We start from the raw sequence: 24,797 nt of genomic DNA, 5'->3' as shown, positions 1-24,797 counted from the left end.
TATGTTCGATATGCTCGGCGACTATCTTGGGTACCTGCGATGTACCCAGATAAGCACTCGTCAGTAGTAATACGGACGGCGTAGCGAACATATAGCGCTCTCCGCGCAACGGCATAATATAATAACATGTAATGTACTTATTAGTTATTAATTAAAGATTTAAAGCGAACCAGTATATTAAAGTTCAAAGACGTTCATTGATTCAAATCACATGTTTTCATTGCACGTAACATTATGATTGTTTTATAATGTTCACTTTTGAAATTAATTCACTATTATCATAGTACTATCTTTCCGCTTAGTACCTATAAAATATGCTGTGTTGACGGTCCGCATTGTTGTGTACTCTCTTCGAGTTGTCGAGACAACGTCTCCGAGTGTTTTAAACAATCTAATACAATATTATATAGGTATGGCGCCGTAAACATTGTCAACTGAACAAGCGAAGAAAAAAAACGAAATCACTGTATTAATTCTATGAGCCCGAGTACGGCGTTTGATAATAGTAATAATTTCGAAGCGGTCGCCGCAGACGGGTCTCCGATGGCGGTAAACTTTTTGCGGGCTCGTACGATAATATAATAATAACAACATATTATATTTCCAAGAAACGTCTCGGATAAGTCTGCAGGTCACCTGCACCCACGTGGTCTCAACTCCCCCCCCCTCACGATCGGAGGTGTAAGACCCGACGGTCGTAATGATATTGGGCAGGACGCTCGAGTGTTACCGGAGGGGTGGCGCATATAGATGTTTGAAGTCCGCGTGGGACGACACCAGTGGCCTATATGCAGTCAGAAACTTTCGAGGGCGAATAAAATATGAATAATGCACACCCCCGACGATATTATTATTATTATTATTATTATTATTGTTATTATTATTATTAATCATTATTATTGTTATCGCGAATAAAACACGACCTGCGCCTCTGCGGCCGACAAATTATTCATCGTCGCGTCCGTGTGCACAACAATATACCTGATATATAGGTGAAACGGTCCGATTTGATTTGTTTTCGCGTGTTAGCTGGGTTACGTCGCATTGATATCTTCTACTGTTGTACCGTGCGAACACTGCGTGGGCGTGTACAAAAGATATATTATATTATATTATCATATCTATATATTAATATATTGTATACGCACGGGGGCGTGCCTATACCTGACACTTGAGACCCCCCCCCTTACGCCCCTGTGCAGGGGTTGTTTGTAATGTATGCACAATCGTTTTGTACATCCCGACCAGTCGACCCTCGCTGAGTACCTACCTACCGATATATACATATCTAATTGGCGGCGTCTGATGCGACTTTGCGCAACTCAAATATTTGTGTTGAACCGGACCCGGATGACTGCAGCCAGGACGCGCGAACGGGACTTAAAGCACGTGTGTATAGGTTGATTGTATATTACAGAATTTAATTTTATTATCATTATTATTATTATTATATAAATAAACGTACGTACGTGCGTATATATATAAATATGTATATTATGAGAATTGAACAATGGGACGAGATGGAAAGCTGCAGACGTATATACACATATATTATATACCTATGAATATAACATAAATTATATATATATATTATATGTACGCCACAGCTACCGCCGTTTTCCGGCAGCGAACTACATTGTTGTTGTGGTGGAAATTGCGATTAAATGAGATGGGTGGTCGGAGAGACAAAAGGATCGCGAAGCCTATTATTTTAATTCGAGCACATATTATTATAATATGGACCTGAACGGCGAGTTAGGGGTAGGTAAAAATACTAGTAATGAAACAGCGGTTTACTGCTATTACCAAACGGCGTAAGCGGATTTCGGTATAGCCAATTTCGTACAATTCTGTCAGACATACTCTTTGACGAACAATGCTGCGAATCTAAGCTAAAAAGTAATATACATAAGTGTGTATGTGTGTGTGTGTGTGTGTGTGTGTGTGTGTGTGTGTGTGTGTGTGTGTGTGTGTGTGTGTGTAATCCTATATCCGAGGCTGTGCAACTCGAAGCAAAATTTTTAAAATTTACATTTTAAACTTTTAAAGTACGGCTCACGCGGGGATTTGTTGGCTCATGAAAAACGAATTCTTTTTGCTAGTGGGTTAGGTTAAGTTAGGTTAGCTAGTAGGGTTGCCATTGGTGAACAAAATACCTAGTTATTGTGATTGGCTATACATTTTAACCAGTATTTTATTATACTTGATCACAACAACCCAAAAAATGTGTAAACAATCAGCGCGAGTTATACATTTAACGGACTCCAAGAAAAGGCAAATCAGTGAGCATTTTATTTGTCACTGATAACGCCGTGCAGGATCAGCTAATAATATTTAACAAAGAGATAAAAAAAACACATAGGAAAAATTGCTTGTTCACAAAGATTTTTTTGTACGTTCCAAATCTCCGATTATACTATTTCCGTAACACGGCGTCTTGGATAGGCAAAACAGGTACACGAGCGTCGTAACCCGAATAATATTATTATAACCGTTGTACCTAGTGATGTAAGTAAGAAATTGCCAAGAAAAAATTTAATTTTTAGTATTAGTATTTTTTAGTATTTTTAGTATTTTGCATTCATTTTGCTGTGATAAAACAGTAATACTACGAATGCTATACTACCATACAGTTATTAAAATTGTATCATTATTTCTGAAATTTTTAATTATAATGATTAAAACAAAATATTTAAATTCATAACATTTGTACGGTATAAATATACAAATTTAATATTATTAAATATACTTCAAAATTCAAAGAATACATCTAATTTGTTCACGCACTAAGTAAAAAGATAAGCTCCGCAAAAAATAAAATTTAGTTTAAAAATTTCAGAAATTTCTCCTTAAAAGTTTTATGAATATTAAATTTCTTAAATTGTACATCACTAAACATGGATGATGTATCATTAAACCACCGTACATGGGCGTCTCCAGGGGAGGGCCAAGACCCCGGAATTTTAAACCTGTTTGTCCTTTGGCCAAACATATTATCTACTATGTCTATTGTCAATTTTAAAAAATCTTGCCCTTCTCACTTGAAAATGTCCGTAGACGCCCATGGCATCGTAAGACGTCGAGAAAAATATTCGGCAGTGGTGAACGGTGTGCATCATATACTCGTATAATCATACCTATTTACCTACTTATTATTTACTTACCTATACGAATCGTAATCATAAAACATTATTGATTTTTGAGAAGCGGTGGTTTTTCGGTTTTTTTTTTTTGATATTTATGTGTGGATGGGAACTCAATATGAAAGTAATCAACAATTCCTAAATAATGGTAATTATTATAGTAAATAGTAATAGTGACACTAATCATAGTACTTGCGTTTGTTATAAATTGCTGGTGGATAGGTGGGGTGGATCAATTTTTCAGCTGCGCATGGGTTATTTTAGGTTCGATTAGGTATTCGATGTTTAGCAGTAGCAGTGTAGCAGTACTCTGCGCTGTATGTTTACAAACAAATGAAAATGATAAATATGAAAAGTCAGAATTACGCCGCGTCGTACCTTTAAGCGTGAACCAGTGAAAGTTGAAACAAAACATAATATTATATTATATTATATATATACATATATCACGGTGATGTATACATCATAATTTTACAGAGTATGACGATTGTTGAATTGCGTTTCCAGTTGTTTCGGAATTTTCATTATACTCCGCGTAGGTGCATTAAAATATAATATTGTGTATAGATATAATGCCTGGATATTTACAAAATCCTACAGCAAAAGCAGCAGCGACGACGACGACAACTTCGTTTTCGTTTCGTCGCAGACTCACTTATTTTTTTTTTTTACCCTTCGGGGAGGGGGCTGCAGAAGTAAAAACAAAATTAATTGCGAAACGGCGTATAAGCCGTTTTTGTGACCAGACGCGAGATGACAAAGCCGTAGCGTTGTTATTGTAGGCAACATTCCGGATTACACTGCGCCGCCGATGTGCCTATAAATGTATACACATAATATTATATTTTATTATATATATATAAATTGCATACAGTGGCGTCGAACACATATTTTTACTCCGCAGAAACACTAAGCTATAAGACGATCAATATTGTTATTAACGGAAGAATCGTGCGCGTGACGTGTATTAGGTATATATACCTGGGTATATACTACGAGCATTGTGCAACGCTGTGCATACTATATTTTGTTACACTGTAAAACGCCTGTATAATATCCTGTGTACCAGCGGCCGTATTATAGTGCAACGGGGATTTCGAGAAAACCGTACACCGCCGGTGCATTTCCGGTTATCGCACGGCAGTAATATACGTGCGCGTCAAATGCATCAACGGGGAAAATTGCTCCTCCGATTATCGCAAATATTATAATTATTATTATTACCGCTCGCGTCAGCCATTAATCGGACGCTCCAAAACGGAAATACGTTATAACAGTACAACGATGGCATGGCGTAGCGGGAGGGACAAGCGGATGTATCGTATGTGACGACCTGTCACAAATAATAGCCTCAGCAGGTCGGCCGACGAGTGCGCCTACCCGTACGTCACAGTGTGTAGCTATGTTATTATTATTTCGTAATCGTTAGACGTCACGCAGCGCGGATAGGACCTCCTCGGCAGTCGTCGGCAGAAAAAAAAACGCCTTCTCGATCGGTTTTGAATCCGACGATATGCTTGAATGCTTTTAATGTAGGGTCGTGTTTGGAGCGATCGAGTCGAATAACCGATGACAAAATTTAAGCCGATCTCAAACTCAAAAATGGAAATTCGCTGATTCCGTATATAGGTATAGTTACACCAAAGACGGCCTGCTGTTGTAAGCGCACACGTATTGTATGGAGTGCACGCTTATGAATTTTTTAGGAACCACGCTGGAGTGTTATGAGAAAGTATGATATTAAATATTTAAAACAATATTGCACTCCAAAATAGATTTTCAAAAATCGTTCGGCTTCTTGTAAACAATGTAAGCTAAATCAATACAATTACACATAAGGCATAAAGAACGGGTTATTTTGCTCTTAAAAGTTTAAAATATGATTCTAATATGCTCTAAAAATACCTGTTCTTATAACAATCTTCAAACTAGTAAAATATTTACTCATTTTTCACTTCAACTAATTTAAAAATCTGCAGTATACCAGGTACAATAGAAACACATTATGTAAAACATACATCAATAGTTAACATTAAACTTCATACATTTATAATATTTACATTTGCCATAAATTTGTTGCATACCGTGTAATATTTTGCTTAAACTTGAAAATAATTATAACATGCCTTTTCTTTGGTAAATTATTTAAATCCAGTAACAATTGAAAATTTGAAACAATCAATAAAAATTAAACTATTTTAAATTTAATTAGAAACAAATTATTGAACAATTTCCATCTTTTTTTTCGTGTGATGAAATATTTAAACTCGGGATTTCGGAAAACACGATTTATGAACAAATAGTACAATATATTCTTAAATATAAAACATAGGCTGAATATTCTTCAATCTTTAAAATAAGATGTAATATCCGAAATCAATTTTTTCTAAGAATTCTGTACTAAATATGTTGACCAGATTATTCACCTCTGTTGAGCAGCATGAAGCCAAAAAATGTATGGAAAAACCTAAAAATCCGTTATCAACAAATAACACATGTTTGCAACGCTCAACCATCCATATGATGTGATAATATTGTGTACAATATAATAAATACCTACCCATCATGTTGCACTATAAACGGTAATGGCTTTTCAGTAACAATATTTACACAATTAATGACCAATGGAATATTATTATTTTTGTCATTTGGTTTAAGGCTTCAACCACTAAGGTCGTTAACCAGGTACTGTGGAGGGGGGGGGGGTCGATTGGTTGAATCACTTTTGTATGTGTGACAAGGATGTGTTGCTCGACCAGCATCGACGGCGGGTGCTTACCCTCAGATTGAGCTTACGACCACGCCTCACCAAGCCACTCAAAAGTATAATATGTTACGACAAAAAATTTGTTGCCGGTGAAACGCCACTGAGTATTATTACCACTCAAACCATCGGTCGGTACAATAGTAAGCCGTATATTATGTGCAATACCATTGTTATGCATTGTTGTGTGTGAGTGTACGAACAACGCAGTCACAAACTTCTAGTTATATATAAAGCAATTATATTAATTATAAAACTCTCATATAACTAATATAATATATTATTATTATCACACTTCCGGGAACTGCTTCGCAACGCATTCGGTTTTAACTGCACAAACAATGTACAAACGTGTGGAATTCGAATGAAAATTGAGTTCCTCGAATCTAATTAATAACGAGTTCCGGTGAAAAACAATAGGTATCATCGATTTTATGTTTAAAGACAGTTTTGTTTTTCTAATTAAAAAATATACATTCCGAAACGAGTTTGATACAAAAACAATATAATATGATCGCGGTTATTACATTCGTCGTTTGTGGTGCGGCTTTAAAACAAACAGCTGAGTCGCTATTAAACATAAAATCAAATTTAAAATATCAAAATAAACCTGATCAAAGATAAAATGTTCAGTATGAAATTCAATTATTGGCAACTCTAAACAGATCAAATACACAGACAGTATAAATACAAATCAGTAATTAATGTATCTGTATCACGATATATATATTACGATTTCCACAAGCACACTATTTCCAGTTACTAATCTGTTATTATGACCTAAATTATACATCTATCGCCTCTTGTCCCGTTCTCGTCTCGTATAGTAAATTATTATTTTTGGAAATTTTCCAAGCATCTAGACGTTGCCTCGTGGAGCTGCCTGTATAGATTTTCTCCCGAAACGTTTTCCAATGACGACTTAAGAGGGGGGATATATTTGCAGTCGTCCGCGAATATTAGGAAGTACATCCATTTGGTACGGAAATCGTGCAGTTATCCATAGATGGTCAGTTGTAAAGGAAACGATGATTATTATAATATATAATAATATTATCATCGTAAAAGGTGGCGATCACAATAGCTTACAGTCGTTCACGACCAAATGGAAACCAGAACAATACCTTACTCAACTAGTGCGATAATTATTATCACACATTGCATTTTTTACGAGTTATGAGACTTTTTATTAGTTTTTTTAGTAGACCGTTGAACTAAAGCAGTCAACGTACACAGTACAGGGTGGGACATTGCAGTTCATCAGCATAAGTCCATAGGCCCACTCTGTATATGCATGGGGTGCATGGTATTTGTCCAAGGACATTTTGGAGTGAAGCCATTTCGATGTGGGTACACAAGCAATAAAATATAATATAATGTTGAAACAACTACAGCAACTGAAACCCGGTCGTACCACTTTGTTTGATTTTATTTTCTGCAGTACCTCTACAATATAGTTATCGAGAAACTAAAAAATATATATACGATTTATACACTTTCAGATAGTATCTATGTATGGTACATAGTGCAATATCATTAATTTTTTACAAATGCCAAGCAGCTAAATTCACCAACTCGAGTATTTAGACATTAATGTATGAAGTGCTGTTGAAAATAAATCAAATTTTAAATTTAATGTTTTCATATGATTAATAGATTTAATAGCTGTTCTTAACTCGAGATTAGTTACACCCAAAAAAAAAATCATTATTCAAACTGGTTTTGGGTAAAAATTCCAATTTTTATTAATTTTTAATTTTTTGTTTTTTACTAAGTTTTTTAATAAGTACTACTGGGCGTTTTAAATTTTGACCTCTCAAACTGCACCAATTACACCCCTTCTCCCGCCAGAAAAAATACTGAATCGGAAATCAAAACATTTTTACTGCCTCTTAACTCTTAAGATGATCTAGTGATCTGATGATGAGACACACAAAAAAACAAGCATATAATTGTAAAATCAGTTCATTCATCGCTCAGCTCAGAATCTAAAGAATTTTTTGATAAAAATAGTAAACCTTTAAATGGTTTTTTGAAACCAGTGTTTGCATTGAATTCGAATTATGTAAAACAAATATTTTCAAAAAGGTTCATACTTTTCGAGATAATGAATGTTGACTGTTAAAATAATGACCCAGTATTATTGTGTGGACTGTGGACGCAAACCGTTTATCACCGGGGGGGGGGGGGCGTCTAGACTCTGGACACGACGATAGCTATATTATATTCTGTTATGAAGTACATCGTCGAAACGTAATGAAATTAATTACACGACCGAAAAGTGAAAAGTCGTCGAACTGTTTAGTTATGTTATATTATTATTACCATAACGTTTTTGCAGACCTGTCGAAAGTAAAATATATAAAACGCAGCCCGCCGGACGTGGCAAAATCACGATCATACAATATAATATCTTACAAACCTCAGCGTGCTCCGATCGTGCATTTTATTTTTTCCAAACAACAATATACGCATATATGTAATTTTTTATACGCTTTCAGCCTTTGTTCTTCGTCGTTAGACTCACAACGATATCATAATAATATTATAATAGCTGCAGAGATTTGCGAGGCATATTTTAACAACCCTTCGCTGCAGTAGAATATTATATTTATCTGCGTTGACCAATTCCGGCTGAGCCAATATGTGACATGTCGATGTATTATTATAATAATAAAATGGTTACAATGCAGTTTATTAACCATGTCTCTGGACACCGACAATAATACGATTGGACTTGATTTTTTATGCACATAAAAAAACTTACTTTAAGTTAAAACAAAACCTCTTTCATGATTGATTTTCCTTTTACAAAGCATATATTACTACCAATATTATTATATTATTATTATATGCGAAAATCACGATGCCCGACGGATCGATGTAGGTACTACCTAATTACTATTTTCAAACCAGGTCAAAGTGAAAAAAAAACATTTCGTTCCGCCAATATTCCTCTCGAATATACTTCTATTATAATAATAATATATCGGTTCGTACTTTTCACGTGGCTGATTAATAAATGCGTTTCGTTTCCAATCGAGTCCTAGCGCTATGACGGGACTTTAATACAAATGATTTCGAATTAAAAACAACAATAACAGTGTATTACAATAATGATTTTTTTTTCCAATCAACAATATTTAACTCAAACTTTTCCTCAATTATACGCACATTCGTATTTTACCCATTTTACAGTCAAAATTAATGAGATGTCATATTTTACTTTTCGTAACAATGTAATATTGTAATAGCAACATAATGTTTTCTTGGAATTCATTTTATATCAGTATTTTTATATTTGAACGGAAAATGTCATCCGAATTAATGTAAATACCTTTGAATAGTCTAAAGTAATTTCAGTTAAAAAATGTTGTCTAAATGGTTTTTTCTAAATTTAAAAAAAAAAAAAAAAAAAAATGTGAATACAGAAAATAATAATAAATAAGAATAGTTTAACTGTTATTGACAATAAAAAATCATTAAGAGTTGGCGATACAATTCTACTCGTACTATAAGACTTTACTGCACTGCACGGTATTTAAATATTTTCTCATCTCAAAGAAAAAATATACTATTCCAATGTTGTATTTGGGTGTTTATATAACACAGTTACACTGACTACAACAGACAACTACTGTCCTAAAAGAAAGGTGTATTTTATTTTAAAAGTAAAAATGGTATTCATACTCTACTGGTCACAGTAAGATTTCGGCTTATGCTTTAAATGTGCGAGTAATAGGTACAGCGATGAAAATCATAATTCTAAGTTCATTAAATTTAAATCATAACAATTGAAAACAATTTTCTAAACTTAAACGCCGATGACAGTATAGATATTTTAACATTTCATAAACTTTATCATAAGTACATCTGAAATTGTGACATTTCGTTTTTCGATATAACAATGTATGGCTCTCTATTTTAAGCACACACTTATTGTGACCTGGCGTGGCTTGGTGGTTGTATTTAGTCAAGAAACGTGTTCTGAGTGTAACCATCGGCCGGTGGTGTCTCTAGTTCCAAGATGGGTGACCAGCCGGGTTTTTAGTGACAAATACTCGCCACACACACACACTCGTGTTACATAGCTGATGTCCATAGTTGCTCGGGCTTAAGATCAATAAAATAAAAAAAACGTATCTACAATTATTGGTTTCGAGCTTAAAGTACATACGTGTTTACTGTTTTCGTACCAACTGCGAGTGAAGAACTTCATGGCTTTTATTTCACGTTTACTGTTTAGTACCATATTAACGCCTAATCCGATGCATTTTGACTGTTAATAGATGGTGGTCAACTATATTAGTTTAATGTAAAATTGTCCACTCGCAATAATAGAGAAGAAGAAATATTTCAAAATAATTTTTCATAATTACATATTAATATTATGTTATATAATATCATATTCTGTCATATTATTACTATTGTTACACTATACTTGCATTTGCCAGACCTAGTGAATTTCGCCGAATAAATTATGTTTGGCTAATCTCTTCTGTAATCCTATTTCGTGCCCACGTCATGCATGTAATTCAAATTATTTTATTATTGGAAGTTATACTCATAGACAAATTGTATTTATATGTCCATATGGTTATAGGTAAGATATCCGTAAGTCGATATAATTATTCTAACGCTTCACACGTTTGTCTGTAGCACACTGAAATGTCATCGTGTCGTACCAAAATTATTCCGCTGTCGTCCAAACCACCCTTCACAAAATATTTTCTAGAAAAATCTGAAAATAAATATGGAGACCGCATTTCACTGAGTGGTTTTATTCGCTCGATTTACAAATGTTCGACCTAATATGATTAACTTTAATAGTTAATACTTTGGGATCATAAAAATAATGTATAATAATAATATGTATTACGTATTAAAATACAAATTTTTAATTTCAGTGCCTAATATGATTTACTTTAAAGGAAACAAATGAAATAATTTTGAATTGTTATGTTTGTAAAAATTTATAATATCATTTTTATACAAGAGTATATAAAAAGTTCAAAACAGAACAGAACAAACAGAACAAAATAAAAACATATTCCCGTGAGTTGAATCTTATTCAATTACACAGTTAAATGTGTAAACGATTTTAATTAATTAGTTATTTTAAAAGCTAATATTTTTTAAATCGTTTTTTTTTAATGAACACGAGAGTAATTTACTTCCAACTCAGTGATTCATTTTGTAATCAAATAAACTCCTTAAATGTATGAAACATAATTAAAAGTTAAAGCACTACGTATCTCCATCTATTAATTCAAAATCTGTTTTATGTTATATAATTATATTAATACATTCCAAGAATTTTTAAACATAATTAAATATTTCAGAAAATTAATTTTAAAACATTTTGAAGATAAATATTCAATCGAGACTCGTTAATCAGATCTATTAAGTCCAAACCATTGTCCTTAGAGTAAACGATTATACGGTAAATGATCCTTTTGAATAAAAAAAAAGATGATATCCAGTGTATAACCTTAAGGACAATTTGAATTTAATCATATCCGGTAGATATTAGGGAATAACAAAATCGATTACTTATAATACTGTTGACAGGAGCAATGAATTACTGACACATCATGTGTGATGTGTGGTTAGGTTGCGTATGAGTGTAATCTTGATCACAGTATTATCCATTTTTGAATATTTTTTAACTGATAATCGTAAAAAATCTGTCAACCAAGTCCAATTATTTCAGTAAATAAACTTTTATTTCTTCAAAAATGTTTATGTTTTTTATATGTTGTTTCATAACACTACACAGTAAAATCAATAGCTCCATCGTATAGTTCAAAATATAAATTTTAACAAATTAAATACACTGCAGATTATATAAATATCGTTTTCGTGACAGCAGGCATATGCATATGTTTGAACCAGACGGATTATGACACAGAAATAGACTTAAAATGAATCAATGGTTAATGAATAATGAATTAAGATTACATTTAAAATTCTTTCAAACAATGTTTACTCCTTTATCTAATAACAATTATATAATTGTAAATTTATACATCCAATAGTAATAAGATAAATATAGATTTGATGTCGTATAATTTTTTTTCAAACTTTGACATATAGATGTAGGTACAGAAAATGTTGTCGTAATACATTATTATTTTTTACATTAAATATTTGAAAAAAGTTTAGTCGTTTGAACCATGCAAAATGAAAATAATATAAGCTGGTGGTTTTTTTTACAGGTTTTTAAAATTAATTGTACGAGGATGAAAAACCTTTTTTTCTCTAAAATTAATTGGAAAACAAAATTAAATTTTTTAATTCATCTGGATAGAGGTGGAACTAATTTTTAGCAATTCATTGATTTTGAATTAAAAACCATGCATAGTAATATGAATATATATGACACGTTTAGTACTTGCCTAATTGAGATGAATAATTTATTTAGATGATGTTATATTGATTTATATCATAATATTCTGTGAAATATTACACAAATATAAACCTTGCTAGGTAGGTTACTTATCCTGCTTTTTCAGAATGGTCAAATTTTTAAGATACCTACTTAGAATACTTGGACACTATAAAATTCAAAATTCAATGCAACATAAATATGTACTTGTTATATATAAAGCAAAATAGTTTAACACTCTGGACCGAACCTAAATTACAATTATTTTCATACTAAAATACATTACGGCAAGTGAGTTTAAGGTAGAGAATATTGAGAAACGACAGCTTCAATCACTGAAAATAATGATGACGACACTATAGGTACCTAGGTAAATCGGCATAAACGTGTTACTATTGTTGACACCGGACGATACGAAACTTTCGATTATCATTATAATAGCAGTTACTTCCTTCCGAACTCGAATCCAAAACTGTATGCTATGAATATGTATGATAGTTTAAGTACCATTCAAAAAAATATGCACGTACCTACCGATAACGTATGTGATTTATAGGAAACATTTTTTTTTCGACTCGAATGTGGTCGATACAAATGTATATTTATATATTTTCGAGTGTATCTGCGTTTACAATATTATCATAATTTTATTTTGACAATTAAAAATATAACGCAGTACAATGATCCTATTTAATCACTACCTGCTGCAGATAACATCCATCTGGGAAAATAAAAGCACGCCAAATCGAAATTGCAGCGTCTGTAGCCAGATATAGATAGTTGGGATTCAAAACTCTGCCACCTGCAATAATCAATGTACACGTCGATGCATAATAATATCAATGATGCCGTAGAAATAATTTTCGTGTATAAATAATAATTCTTCGTCGAATTTACTGATCATTTCGTACGTGTTTGCAGGAGAACAACCGGCGGCGGTACACGACGGTAATTCAGGTCCTCTGGTGTGCTGCGTGGCCGGCTGGTGGCTGCTGACCCTGTGCTGTCTGGTGCTGTCCAGTTGATTCCCAGGGCCCGTGTAGATAGTGACGGGTCATCGTCCGAAACACCTGCACAGCGATCACGCCGTATTATTATTATAATATCCGAACAACAATCATTATCACTACATGGATGGCATTGTGGCGAATCGTTTCGCATGTGCTGCCGACAACTGCACCACCGCCACCACCACTTGTTTTACCGAAAGACGGGACTTTGAAATATTTTAATGTTGTCTGTTGTGTGTATTGTATGTACATAAATATTCATAGGTATATTATGTTAAGAATGTCTCAATATATACGTGTAAGTAGTACTACCCAAAATAATATGCGTGTTTGTGCATAATAATATAGAGAAGACGACTACTGCGTGGGATTGGGGTAAACTTTTCTTTTTCGTCGCACATCGTCGACTGTTGCAGTTATCGTACCATAATATAATATATAGTATATACATGCACAACCCTAAACGCCTTCGAATGTTCGTGCATTGAAAAAAGAGATCAAAATGTAATACCTGCCTATTACCTACATGCAAATATATTATATGCAATGATCGAATAATACATCATTCGAACAATATACGTTTCGGCACCTGTGCGTATGAATTGAAGGAGGATATTCGTTAGAGTATCGTATTTTATTAAAAATTTTATTTCGTTTCCAAAAATATTTCACAAGTGGAAATTCTCACGGCATTATAATGAAACTTACTAATTATGACCTACCCATCTAATACGTGTTAGAACGCAACGATGATGATATTTTATCATGGCAAAAATGATCAATTGATCTGGACTTTACAACTACCTATTGAACTATTCACTAGCAATTATCGCGAATGACAAGGCTTCGATATGATGTAGATATTCGAAAATATTATGAGGCTCATAAAGAAATCCTCCCGATTTCAATTTGAAAACTTTTTTTCTTAAGTCAAAGAACAAGGGGTCTTACATTTTTGCTCATAAATAACGACTTCAGTTTAAGATAAGGCGAATATTCAATGGTACCTATCTAGAAATTCATCATACGAAATGTAGGTATAATGCTTCACCATGGTTTTTACATCATTCGGAGCCATAATCGAAAAAACCATGACACCTGTCGTTTCTACGTTTGATACCAATGATTATCGACTACGTTAGATAGGCATCAACAAATGTATCTTGCATATATAGTATTATACAGTCAGCTATGAACAGGTAGAAAGAGGTAGGAAGTAACTCCAGTGTAAGTAACCTACATGATTTTGACATTTTCCGATTTTCGATTTTAGTCTACTTCACAGTGTATCCTAATGGTGACATTCGTTGTTTTCTAGATACACTCTGTATACTCTTTCAATAATATTAGGTTAAGCACCGCATGCTGCAAGGTTTTACGGTACCGACATCCCCTTACGGATTATTAATTGCTAACAAGTAAGTGCCTTCCCCAAAGGGTACCCACTTAATACAAATCTCAAAAAATATCCGGTCACTACCACACTAATAATTCGAGGTCTTGATAACCTACCTGTTATGATAGGTAGGAGATAGCTATATATTACCTATATTGTATTATTATAACAAAATTGTAATAAATTAATAACCGTGTTTCATAATATTCAACTAGGTATAATAATATACTAGATATACGATGAAAAAAATATTATAAACTATAACACACAAAAATCGTTTTGACTATACGTCATAATTATTATATATTATATATCTACCTTACACTATTGTTACTATATAATCGTATTACAATATTTCATGAGGACTTTTTTTTTGAAATTATACAAAAATATTGAACACAATTGGCTGTAAAAAGTGTAACATTATAATATTCTTTTAATGGAATGTATAAATCTTACCCTATGTATTTATATAATATATTGATGTTTAATATTCAGAATTCGTTTTAATTTATACAACAATATACTATATACAGCAACCAGCATATTAAACATTATATTTGTATTCCAGTTTTTTGTCAACAAAATAATGTGTAACGTCTACACTCTACGGTTCATCTACTGTCATTTAGATACCTACTTAAGTTTATATTTATTTATATTTATAAATGTATATTTTTTTTTACGTTAGTCTTATCAAATTATTCGATGTGTATGTAAATATAATTAAAATGCCCTATAGGGGACATTTTTTTTTCTTCTTACATTAAGTGCTATCAACTTGAATGTTAATAATCTTGTTTGTCTCTCTTGTGTATAAAAAACTTAAATAGTTAGTTGAAACAAAGTAGAATAACGATATTAAATAGTACGTACCTATACGATAGACATAAGATGGACGGACAGACGTGTGTCTGTCCGTCCATACAGATACAAGGAGAAAGTGGTATAGGTACCTACCTATCTGCAGTTCATACAAAAATGTTAAAAATAAATAATGTATATTTAATATTGGTTTAATATACTATATTTCTAAATATGATTTGTGTAAATAAGCCAACTGTATTTGGTTATAAAGTTGTTATCATCCTATTTTTTTTTTTTACCTAAAAATTAAATATACTTACTATAACGGTGAAACGTGGTGAGTTGTTATAAATATTATTATACTTTGGAAAAAGATTAAATTATTATTGTTATTTAAGTTAAAAAAAAATATATGTACAACTATGATATTGTATTTGATTTGTTTGTTAGTGTTATCGAGTGACCTACCTATATAATATATATTATACACCCCTGTATGCTCTATGGATACAGATTTGTATAGGTAAGTAATATAAAGCCGAAATATCGGTTATCAGCACGATTTAAGATAGTATCTTACTATCTTAAATCGTGGTTATCAGTTATCGATAATTCAAACAATATATTATTATTATTATTATTATTATTACTATTACTAGATTCTCGAAAATTTTCGCTGGTGTTCCCCAATTCTCAGGGTGGAATCCTTTTTCCATCTACACTTCAAGTTCAGACCATCTCCAAAAATACTATCGTCCATACCTGATAACGTGGAAGACAAATCCATCATATCTATAGACAAAAACCGTTTTACTACCTACCTCTGCAAATCTCTAAACTCATCTCAACTTAATGTCTGAATGGTACACAAAAATGGTTCATTAAACCTAATCCAAATAAATCTGTACATACCTACAACCTTCACTCTATGCCACTCCATTTGCTCTAGTGCCTATTTATAGTGCCTACATGACTACATATAATATATACTCAAAAACGAATAACTGAAGATACTTTAAATTCACATCAAATGTTTATGACTATTTTTCAAATATGATAAAATTGTCAAGTTTTTTTTAGTTTTTGTACTTTTTTATGAGGGAGGATTAGGTTAGTTCGGAAGACGTGTATGTGTGTTTGACAAGGATTTGTCACTAAGAAACCAGGTGGTTCAGAAGACATTTGTAACTTAAGCTAAAAACCACGCCACGATTACTTAATTTTATTGTTTAATAAAGTACCTAATGACAATTGATTGACTGTTGTATAATACAAACATAATAATAAATACAGATAATTAGATCTAAAAAAATTGTCAATTTATTTTGCTTGGTTTTAAACATACCTACTAACATTTCATAATTACGCAGTCCGGCTGACGCCTCGTGAACTAACTGTGGCAGTTGACTCGTTGCTTTGAATTTCAGATTCTAAAATTTTTTTAAAAACGGTAAAAATCAAGTGACATTAATAAAAATGATATAATGATAACAGTTGTACCTATTTATCAAGATAATGCACAGCACTGCAATTACAACTGAATACAATTTTAATAAGGAATTTAAAAGAAAATTATGACGTTTTACATCCACCGTCGTGTTCCACCTGTTAGAGCAGTTAGATTCGACCACATTTATCAAATTGAAAATTTACAAATTATTTTGTAGGTAGTTAAAAATATCTACAATGTCTAATTTAAGTAGCAAAAGATTTAAAATTTAAAACAAGGTTCCACGTAAGTACCCACTTCATTCTGTAATCGAAAAACATAAAAACACAGTTTTTTTAAACGTATTCTAATTTCAATTTTGGACCAAATTACATATTAAAACCAAGAATAACAATTTTAATTTTGTTGCAATTTAAAAAAATTATTCAAGGGAACATGAACATATTAGAGTAAATTATTATATTTTATACACACAATGATTTTTTCAAACAAATTTTTTATACAAAAATGAATTTAACCAACTGTATAGTAGGTACTAATCCCTTGTGCCTGTAATAGTAAAATAAATTATTTTAAATCACAATGATATCATAAAATATAATTACTTATAACTTATAAGAAATATATTAAATATTAATATTAAACAGACTGCCCACGCTCAGAATCGTTTTTCCTAAACAATGATGGTATATCATTGAAATCAAGTTTAACACCGTCCATTAACTACTGTGACCTACTTGTAACCTACTACACAGCAGAGCGACATCCACTTACCCGCTTTTTTTCTTTACACGTCTAACTATTTAAAATATAAAAATTGAATACAAGATTTCTCATTAGTTTACTCAGACAGTTACATTAGTTTTTCATGAGCATTTGAAGTTCAAATTATTACATTCGCCCGTAAAATAACTATTCCTCCTCGAAATCATTTTTGATATTATTTTGTAATTCAAAAACGAATAGGTGATAATTGTAGATACTGGATATTTTCACGAAATATTTATATTTCTATATTAAATATATTTCAAAATATTTTAACTTTTGAGCTTTTTAAGACATTATAAAATTTAAATTTTTTTAGCTTTCTTCTATAAATGCCAACAAAAAAAAATGTATGGACAACAATTATTTTTATGTTAGGTAGGTATTTAAAATATTAAAGATTCATAGGTAGTTTTTTTTTTTAAATGCATTCTAAGTTCTAATCTTGACAAAATCTTGAACATTTGTAAACTATTTTTTTGTTAAAACTGGAATATAAAATGTTCAATTTTTAAAAGATTTGAAAATGTTATACAAAATTCCTCATAAGTAGTTTCATACTAAAGCCAAAAATTCTAAAAAAAAAAATCTTTTTTTTATAGACATTGAAAGTTGTAATTCAAAAACATTATTTATGGGGACTTAAAAATTTAGATTAATTTTAAGCACAGATTTTTACAAAGTGTAGTATAATAGAAGTCTGTGATTTTAAGCTATTAAATATTTATATCATGAACCTATTCACACTGTTCTATAGCAAGGTGATATTGACTCTAAGATTAATAGCTATAAAAAATAATGATAGAAATATAGGTACACTATACTATTACAATAATTAAATACTAATTAATATAATAAATGCAATGTTTTTAGCAAGAATTAAATCAACCGAGCATAATACTAATAAATACTAATAAATAATAGTAAAATAATTTACTTTAATAGAAACATCCAAAAACATATCATGAAATATACTTGATACAGGCTGATCTCCGCTCAGGGGAATAAAAATGTAACACATTCATAAAAGTGATCAATCGGCCTGGCCATGGCTGCTGGACACAAATGCAGCCAGGGCCTCTCCAATTTTATTTTTGTTTTTCATTTACTTAGTGTTTCAGGTCTATGCAAGATATAGAACCTCCGTTGAGCATCTATTGATATATTTAACCGTACATCATTTTTCTTTTAAGGGCCCAAGGCTCTTCATTATGGGCCCCTTAAAAAAACTGATCCATAGGCCTTTGGTGGGTCAGGCCCGCACTGACAGTGAGCCACAGTACCCACTTGACCATTTTTATACCAATGAATATACTTAGTTCAACTCACAACACCCAAATGACCACTATTAGAGAGTGGCATATTTAAAACACTGGAATAAATTATAATTGCAAAAAAAACCACAAGTTTCAACAAGTAATAGGATAAAAAAAAAACATTTGTGTTAAAAGCATTGATTTCTTACATAATTATAAGATTTAAAGTGTATTTTTATTAAAACACAGATATTATACAACTTGGCATGTATATAAACACAATTAAAAAATGTAGTTATAATATTGTTTTTTCCTTATTATCAGTATTAATGGTTTACAATTCAAAGGTCATTTACTTATTGAAAAAAATATAATTAACCACTAGATGTTTATGACTAACCAGAAAAAATAATATTAAATGTATTTTTGTAAAACAGGAAGATAAATAAACAAACTATCTTGGTTATTAAGTTCTTATTTTTTTTAAGCTTTACCTTATCTATAAAATTAAAACACAAATTACATGTAAATATCAAGTTGTTTAATGGTAAGCCATTCAACTTCGAGAAAAAAAGTTATTCGCTAGAATAGAAACATAATAATAATTAATATCTACGATCTCTTCGTCCTCCTCCTCCTCCTCCTCCTCCACCACCGCCACCACCTCCGCCACCACCACCGCCGCCGCCACCACCACGATGGCCATGTCTTGGAGAAGGTGATCTGGTTCTACGTGTTCCAACATGATCACGTGAACGACTACGTGAACGATGTCTGCGTGATCGACGACTATAAAGATATTTACGTAATTCTCGTGATATTGGCTTCAAGTGCATGAAATTGCAAAATCCACTACGAGTACACTCTCTAGAAATCAAAATTACATATACTTTATTAACAACTATTACAAACATTTACAATAAACATACAAATTTTAAATTGATAATTGATCATAGTAACAAAATTGAGTCTTTACTTAACTTTTATTATAGTTCTATTCAATTCTAAATAGTTTTTATGAGTACTAAATACTAATGTATTGTTTAAAAATTCTATTTGAATATCACTATAAATTAATTCTGCTGTTTTATTTATGATTTCTATCCTTACCCCATTTCATACTGACGACAACAGGCCTCTCGGAAATCTGTCACAGGGCTCAATTCAGCATAAACTGGACGTCCACCAAACCATCGATTATTCAAATCGTTAACAGCTGCTTCTGCATGCTCTTCTCGACGAAACTAGTATTTTTTTAAATAAGTACAAAATATACCATTAGGAATATCTGAATTTAATTTTGCTTTTGTGAAAAAAAAATTTTTAAATTCCATCAAAAATTGATCAGGCCCAAAAAAATAATTGATATACTAATGAACGAGCATAATATAAAAAATGATTCTAAATAGGTAAATATATTTTACCTTGATATAAACATTGCCAACAAGATGATCTCCTAAATTGTCACAAACATTCATTTCTTCAATTTCACCATACTAAGAAAACAAATAGTTAAATGTAATATAATTAATAAAAATAAATACAGTAATGCATATATTAATTCAAATAGGTATAATAATTTCAAGTTATTGTCTGGGAGAACACAATTAATTTATGTAAAACCTAAAAACATATAATACGAACATTAACAAGATTTTTAATTTTGGTAAACCTTAACTTGAATCCATTATTTATCCTTAATTTGAGTTTAACTTTAAAAGTTTAAACAATACAATTTAAAACTTAGATTTTTACCTTATCTTCACATTCTACGAAAACATCTTCAAAAAAATTATCATAATGTTCTTGCATTTCTTCATCAGTTACATTTGAAACCACTAAAAAACAAATAATGAATACAGATCATACGAAATATTGTGTCAAATGCATACATAAAATATAATAATGTATATTTTTAATCAAAAAATGGTGTACAATCTATCTTGTATACTTCAAAATGTTTTAAATATAATTTTAAGTTTTAATATTAAATAAAATATTTGGCTAATAACAAATAGTAGCTTATAAATAACCACACACATTCGTTTAATGAGCAAACTATATTACTTATATTATCACCTTTATATATCAACAAATGGGTAATGAAAAATATTTAATAATTAGATATACAAGTGGAAGGTTATATTTTTGATGTAAATGTTTAATAACTAATAAACTAATATATATTATAAAACAAAACATTTCCATGATAAAATCATATTTTAAGAGGTAACAGCAAAATAAAATATGGTAGAAAATATACTATTGTACTCCCAATAACATGGCTTACTGAAAGGGTTTAAAGTAAAAACACCAATATAAACTTGTAAGAAAGAATTATCTAGAATCATAAGAATTCTGATTTTTGATATTATTTATTAATTAGTTAAATAATTATTCGATCATTGAAATTGTATACCTGACTTGTGACTACTATATTTCACTCAAATTTTAAATCAAAAGCCTATGAAAAACACTGTTTAAAAATATGAACATTAACACAAAAGGAGAATAGATCATTATATAATTAAATATGCAATATTGTTAAAATTTGAACTTAAATTGCTCAAAAAAAATGTGCCTTTCCACAAATCTATTTTATTAGTTCCAGTATAAAGAAGTTAAGCATCTTAAATTATTCGTTACTGAATAATTACAAAAAAATAGCTTTTATCAAAAGCTTTTTTATGTATAAATTCTCATTTTTTCCCAATTTATTTTTTTTGTTTTTCAAAATATTAAGAAAATTACTGAGAATGTTTTACTTTAGACTAAAAAATAGATTTACTTTCCAAACGAAAAAAGATACTGATAAAAATCCATGCATTTTCATTGCTCCAAAAGGAGATGACAGACGCAAAAATTACGATTTATATGATACACGTTTTGGTATCATGTCCTCATAATTGAATATTAAAGCATTATAAGCAACAGATTAAGACGATTTAAAAATTAAAATTTTTTTATAGTAAGTTATGTTATAGAATCTATAATATAGATGATCAAACGTTGGGCAGATTCTAAACTGAACAAATAATTTACCATATTATAACTCCATAGGTATTTAAAAATAAAGATAATATCTATCAAATATCTTGAAGGAGTGGTAAACAACATATTTTGTTTTTACTGGTCAAAATCCCATATTGATGCAAACATCCATATTCACTCCTATAACAGACAACCTGAATTGATTTAGTAAAATTAATTAATTTTTTCTATTCTTATTTTAAATAAATAATGAGTGAAAATGACTATTAAAAAAATTTAATTTAAATTTTAAAAACACTGGTTAGTTGTAGTCTTCAAGCTAGAGCAGAGTCTTCAAGCTACAAAAAGTACACTCTTTCAAGATATTTGACAACGACTGTAAACATAAAAGTAAAAAATTAAACCTAATAATTATTTAGTACTTTTAGATAAATAAGTTAATATTAATTGAAAAATTATTATTCAATAGGTATTTTGAATTTGTTTATAATAGTACATTATAGTTAAAATAACAATAAAAACCTTTTTCACTTATTCACTTGTAAATTAATAAATTTCAATCATATATAAGCGTGTATTCATATCATTTGTTCATGAAAAAAGCTTTAATTTAAACAAATTTATAAATAGCTCTACCCAAATAAAAATATGTTTTTAAACCAAAAATGATTTTGGAATACAACCTAACAATAATAAAATTATATTATATTATTCAAGATATATACTATAGCTAAATTATATTACCAATTTAATCAATTTGAATTTGTAAAAACATATTGTTTTAAAATCCTATCATTTAAAGAAAATATTACATAAATTTACTTAACATCAAAAAAAATAAGACATTTTTAATTTTGCATTCATACAAGGAAACTATTGCATTGTTTATTATTGTTTATTATTATTACTTACAGTGTGATCCATCAGCAGACTTCGCAGAATTTTGTGGATTTACGTAAAGATTTTGCAATAGTACAGTCTAAAAAAATTTAATTACCAAAGATTAATTTTAAAACTACTAACAATGAAATCATAAGTTAGGTATAACAATAATCATAATAAAAGTAAAGATACTTGTGACAAAATAACTATATAATACTATATAACAAATAATTTTTTTGTTTAAACACTGGTAGATTTGTTGAGGTCAGTTAGTGCTGTATTGCTTGAAATAACTAACTAATGCGTCTACAGGTACCTACTTTGGATCTAATATTTATGTTTGCATCAGGCTTTCAAAGATATAGATCTGATATACTTCAATATTGATAAATTAATATTGATGCCTATCATAAAGAATTGGAGGTATTTTTTTAATTCAAAAAACTAAGGGGTACCTAATGTGAATTGTAATAAAACTATTTTAAATATTATTAGTTTACAGTAAAATGTCTTATTATACTTAACTTTGATTACTTGTAAAACACCAATTAGTAAAATTCAAAATTATGAAGAATGCTCACAGAAGTTATCCTCTAGGAATTTAATTCCCATATTTTAAAGGTAACCTACCTATAGTACACAATATTTTTGTTTATTTAAAAGAGTAAATACAGTATGTAATATTTTACATGACCAGTATTTTTTTTTTAAATCAACAAATTTGTAAATTATGTAAAGGCATGCTTCACAAAAGAACTCAAAAGATTATAAAATTGAATTAACATATAGCGATTTAGATTTTTGATATGTCAACAAACATTTTTCATGAATTTTTTTTTTGAATCCTCATCAATTAGGTGTATCATTAGCAGATACATTTATATTTTGTATTAATATTCCAGCAAGAGCCAGCCTGCATTCCCAGTAGTATTATTATTATTAGTTACTAGTCGGTCACAAGTCAGTTCTGTAGAATAGATGATTATGTATCTTTGTCGCAATTGTTCCTACAGTTATACCAAGTGTTTTTAATTGTCAATATAAATTGCAAATTGTTCATTGAAGTAATAAATTGTAGTGTGACTTTCATCGAAATTGAGTTTAAACTAATGTTTTCCTGACATCATTGTCTAGCGGTTGCACAAACCGCCGGTCCGTGGCTACAATTTTATAATCAGCACTAGATAGCAACAATAATCTAGTCTTTAAAATTTTAATGATGAAACATTGAATTTGTTAGTTAATCATGTAGGGCATAGAGAATATTTAAATGAAAACTTACCTGACTGAAAGTAGGCTTATTATGTATTCTTGAACAGCGATCACCATGACGGCAGGCGCCGATTTTAAAATAAAATGAACAGTTGACCCTAGAGTAGAAAAAGGTGACTATTATAACCATACATAATGTGTGATTTAATTTTACAATAACCGCATAAGGCAACATTTCACTGCACTTTTTAAAATTAATTCTAAATCGTATCTAAATAAACGTAACTACAACTGAACGAGCCAGTTGGAGTTGTTTATTAATGCTTACTTATCCTTCTCGGTACCAAATATAGATGCCAAGTACTCGGCCATGTCGACGGTTCGATTTCCAAACTAGGAAAATGTTAAAAGAAAATCATAAATCATAAATAATCGAGTACAACACTTCAAAAACACATGCCGGATAACCGATGCCGAAATGCCGAATTGCGAAAATATACAGAAATTTTTCGACTCGTATATTTTGTTTGTTGGTACAGAAGTTAGAACCGAAAAACGATCGTGAAAGAAAAACACCGGTAGAGCGTCAGTGCGCCATGGAACAGTAAAAAATTCAAATACTGTTTGTATCTTCGAAGAAGTAAACAAACGTCCTCAACTGACGTTATCAATTTATCATCGTTGATACTTGATATTGTAGGTAACGACCACAGAGTCAACGAAAAAAACAACT

General features: G+C 30.6%; 2 protein-coding genes across 3 annotated transcripts in view; one reads left to right on the top strand and one right to left on the bottom strand.

The window, feature by feature from the left end:
* LOC111031131 (peroxidasin homolog) overlaps positions 1-15,229 on the top strand; it is a 297,314-nt gene extending 282,085 nt beyond the window's left edge. For both annotated transcript variants that reach the window (XM_022310947.1, XM_022310948.1), the window contains exon 7: positions 13,217-15,229. In XM_022310947.1, the coding sequence (XP_022166639.1) occupies positions 13,217-13,320 (104 nt within the window). In that variant the 3' untranslated portion in view covers positions 13,321-15,229. The remainder of the gene's footprint in view (positions 1-13,216) is intronic.
* A 4,209-nt stretch (positions 15,230-19,438) lies between these two features.
* On the bottom strand, positions 19,439-24,586 carry LOC111031134 (splicing factor U2af 38 kDa subunit). Its single transcript, XM_022310951.1, has 7 exons — positions 24,393-24,586; positions 24,135-24,222; positions 22,883-22,949; positions 20,735-20,817; positions 20,404-20,475; positions 20,090-20,223; positions 19,439-19,846 (listed from the first exon to the last, which is right to left on the bottom strand). The coding sequence occupies exons 1-7, from the start codon at positions 24,434-24,436 to the stop codon at positions 19,585-19,587; spliced, it is 750 nt and encodes a 249-aa protein (XP_022166643.1). The 5' UTR covers positions 24,437-24,586; the 3' UTR covers positions 19,439-19,584.
* Between the last annotated feature and the right edge of the window lie 211 nt (positions 24,587-24,797).

Source organism: Myzus persicae, unplaced genomic scaffold (assembly GCF_001856785.1).
Source record: "Myzus persicae strain clone G006 unplaced genomic scaffold, MPER_G0061.0, whole genome shotgun sequence".
NCBI lineage: Eukaryota > Metazoa > Arthropoda > Insecta > Hemiptera > Aphididae > Myzus > Myzus persicae.
This window is presented reverse-complemented; position numbering and strand designations above follow the sequence as displayed.

Excerpts from the sequence above, each read along its gene's own strand:
- LOC111031134 (XM_022310951.1), bottom strand. The coding sequence starts at position 24,436 with ATGGCCGAGTACTTGGCATCTATATTTGGTACCGAGAAGGATAA. Across the intron at positions 24,223-24,392 it reads TTTGGTACCGAGAAGGATAA|GGTCAACTGTTCATTTTATT; the intron begins GTAAGCATTAAT and ends TTTCTACTCTAG. Across the intron at positions 20,476-20,734 it reads TCGTAGAATGTGAAGATAAG|TATGGTGAAATTGAAGAAAT; the intron begins GTAAAAATCTAA and ends TTGTTTTCTTAG.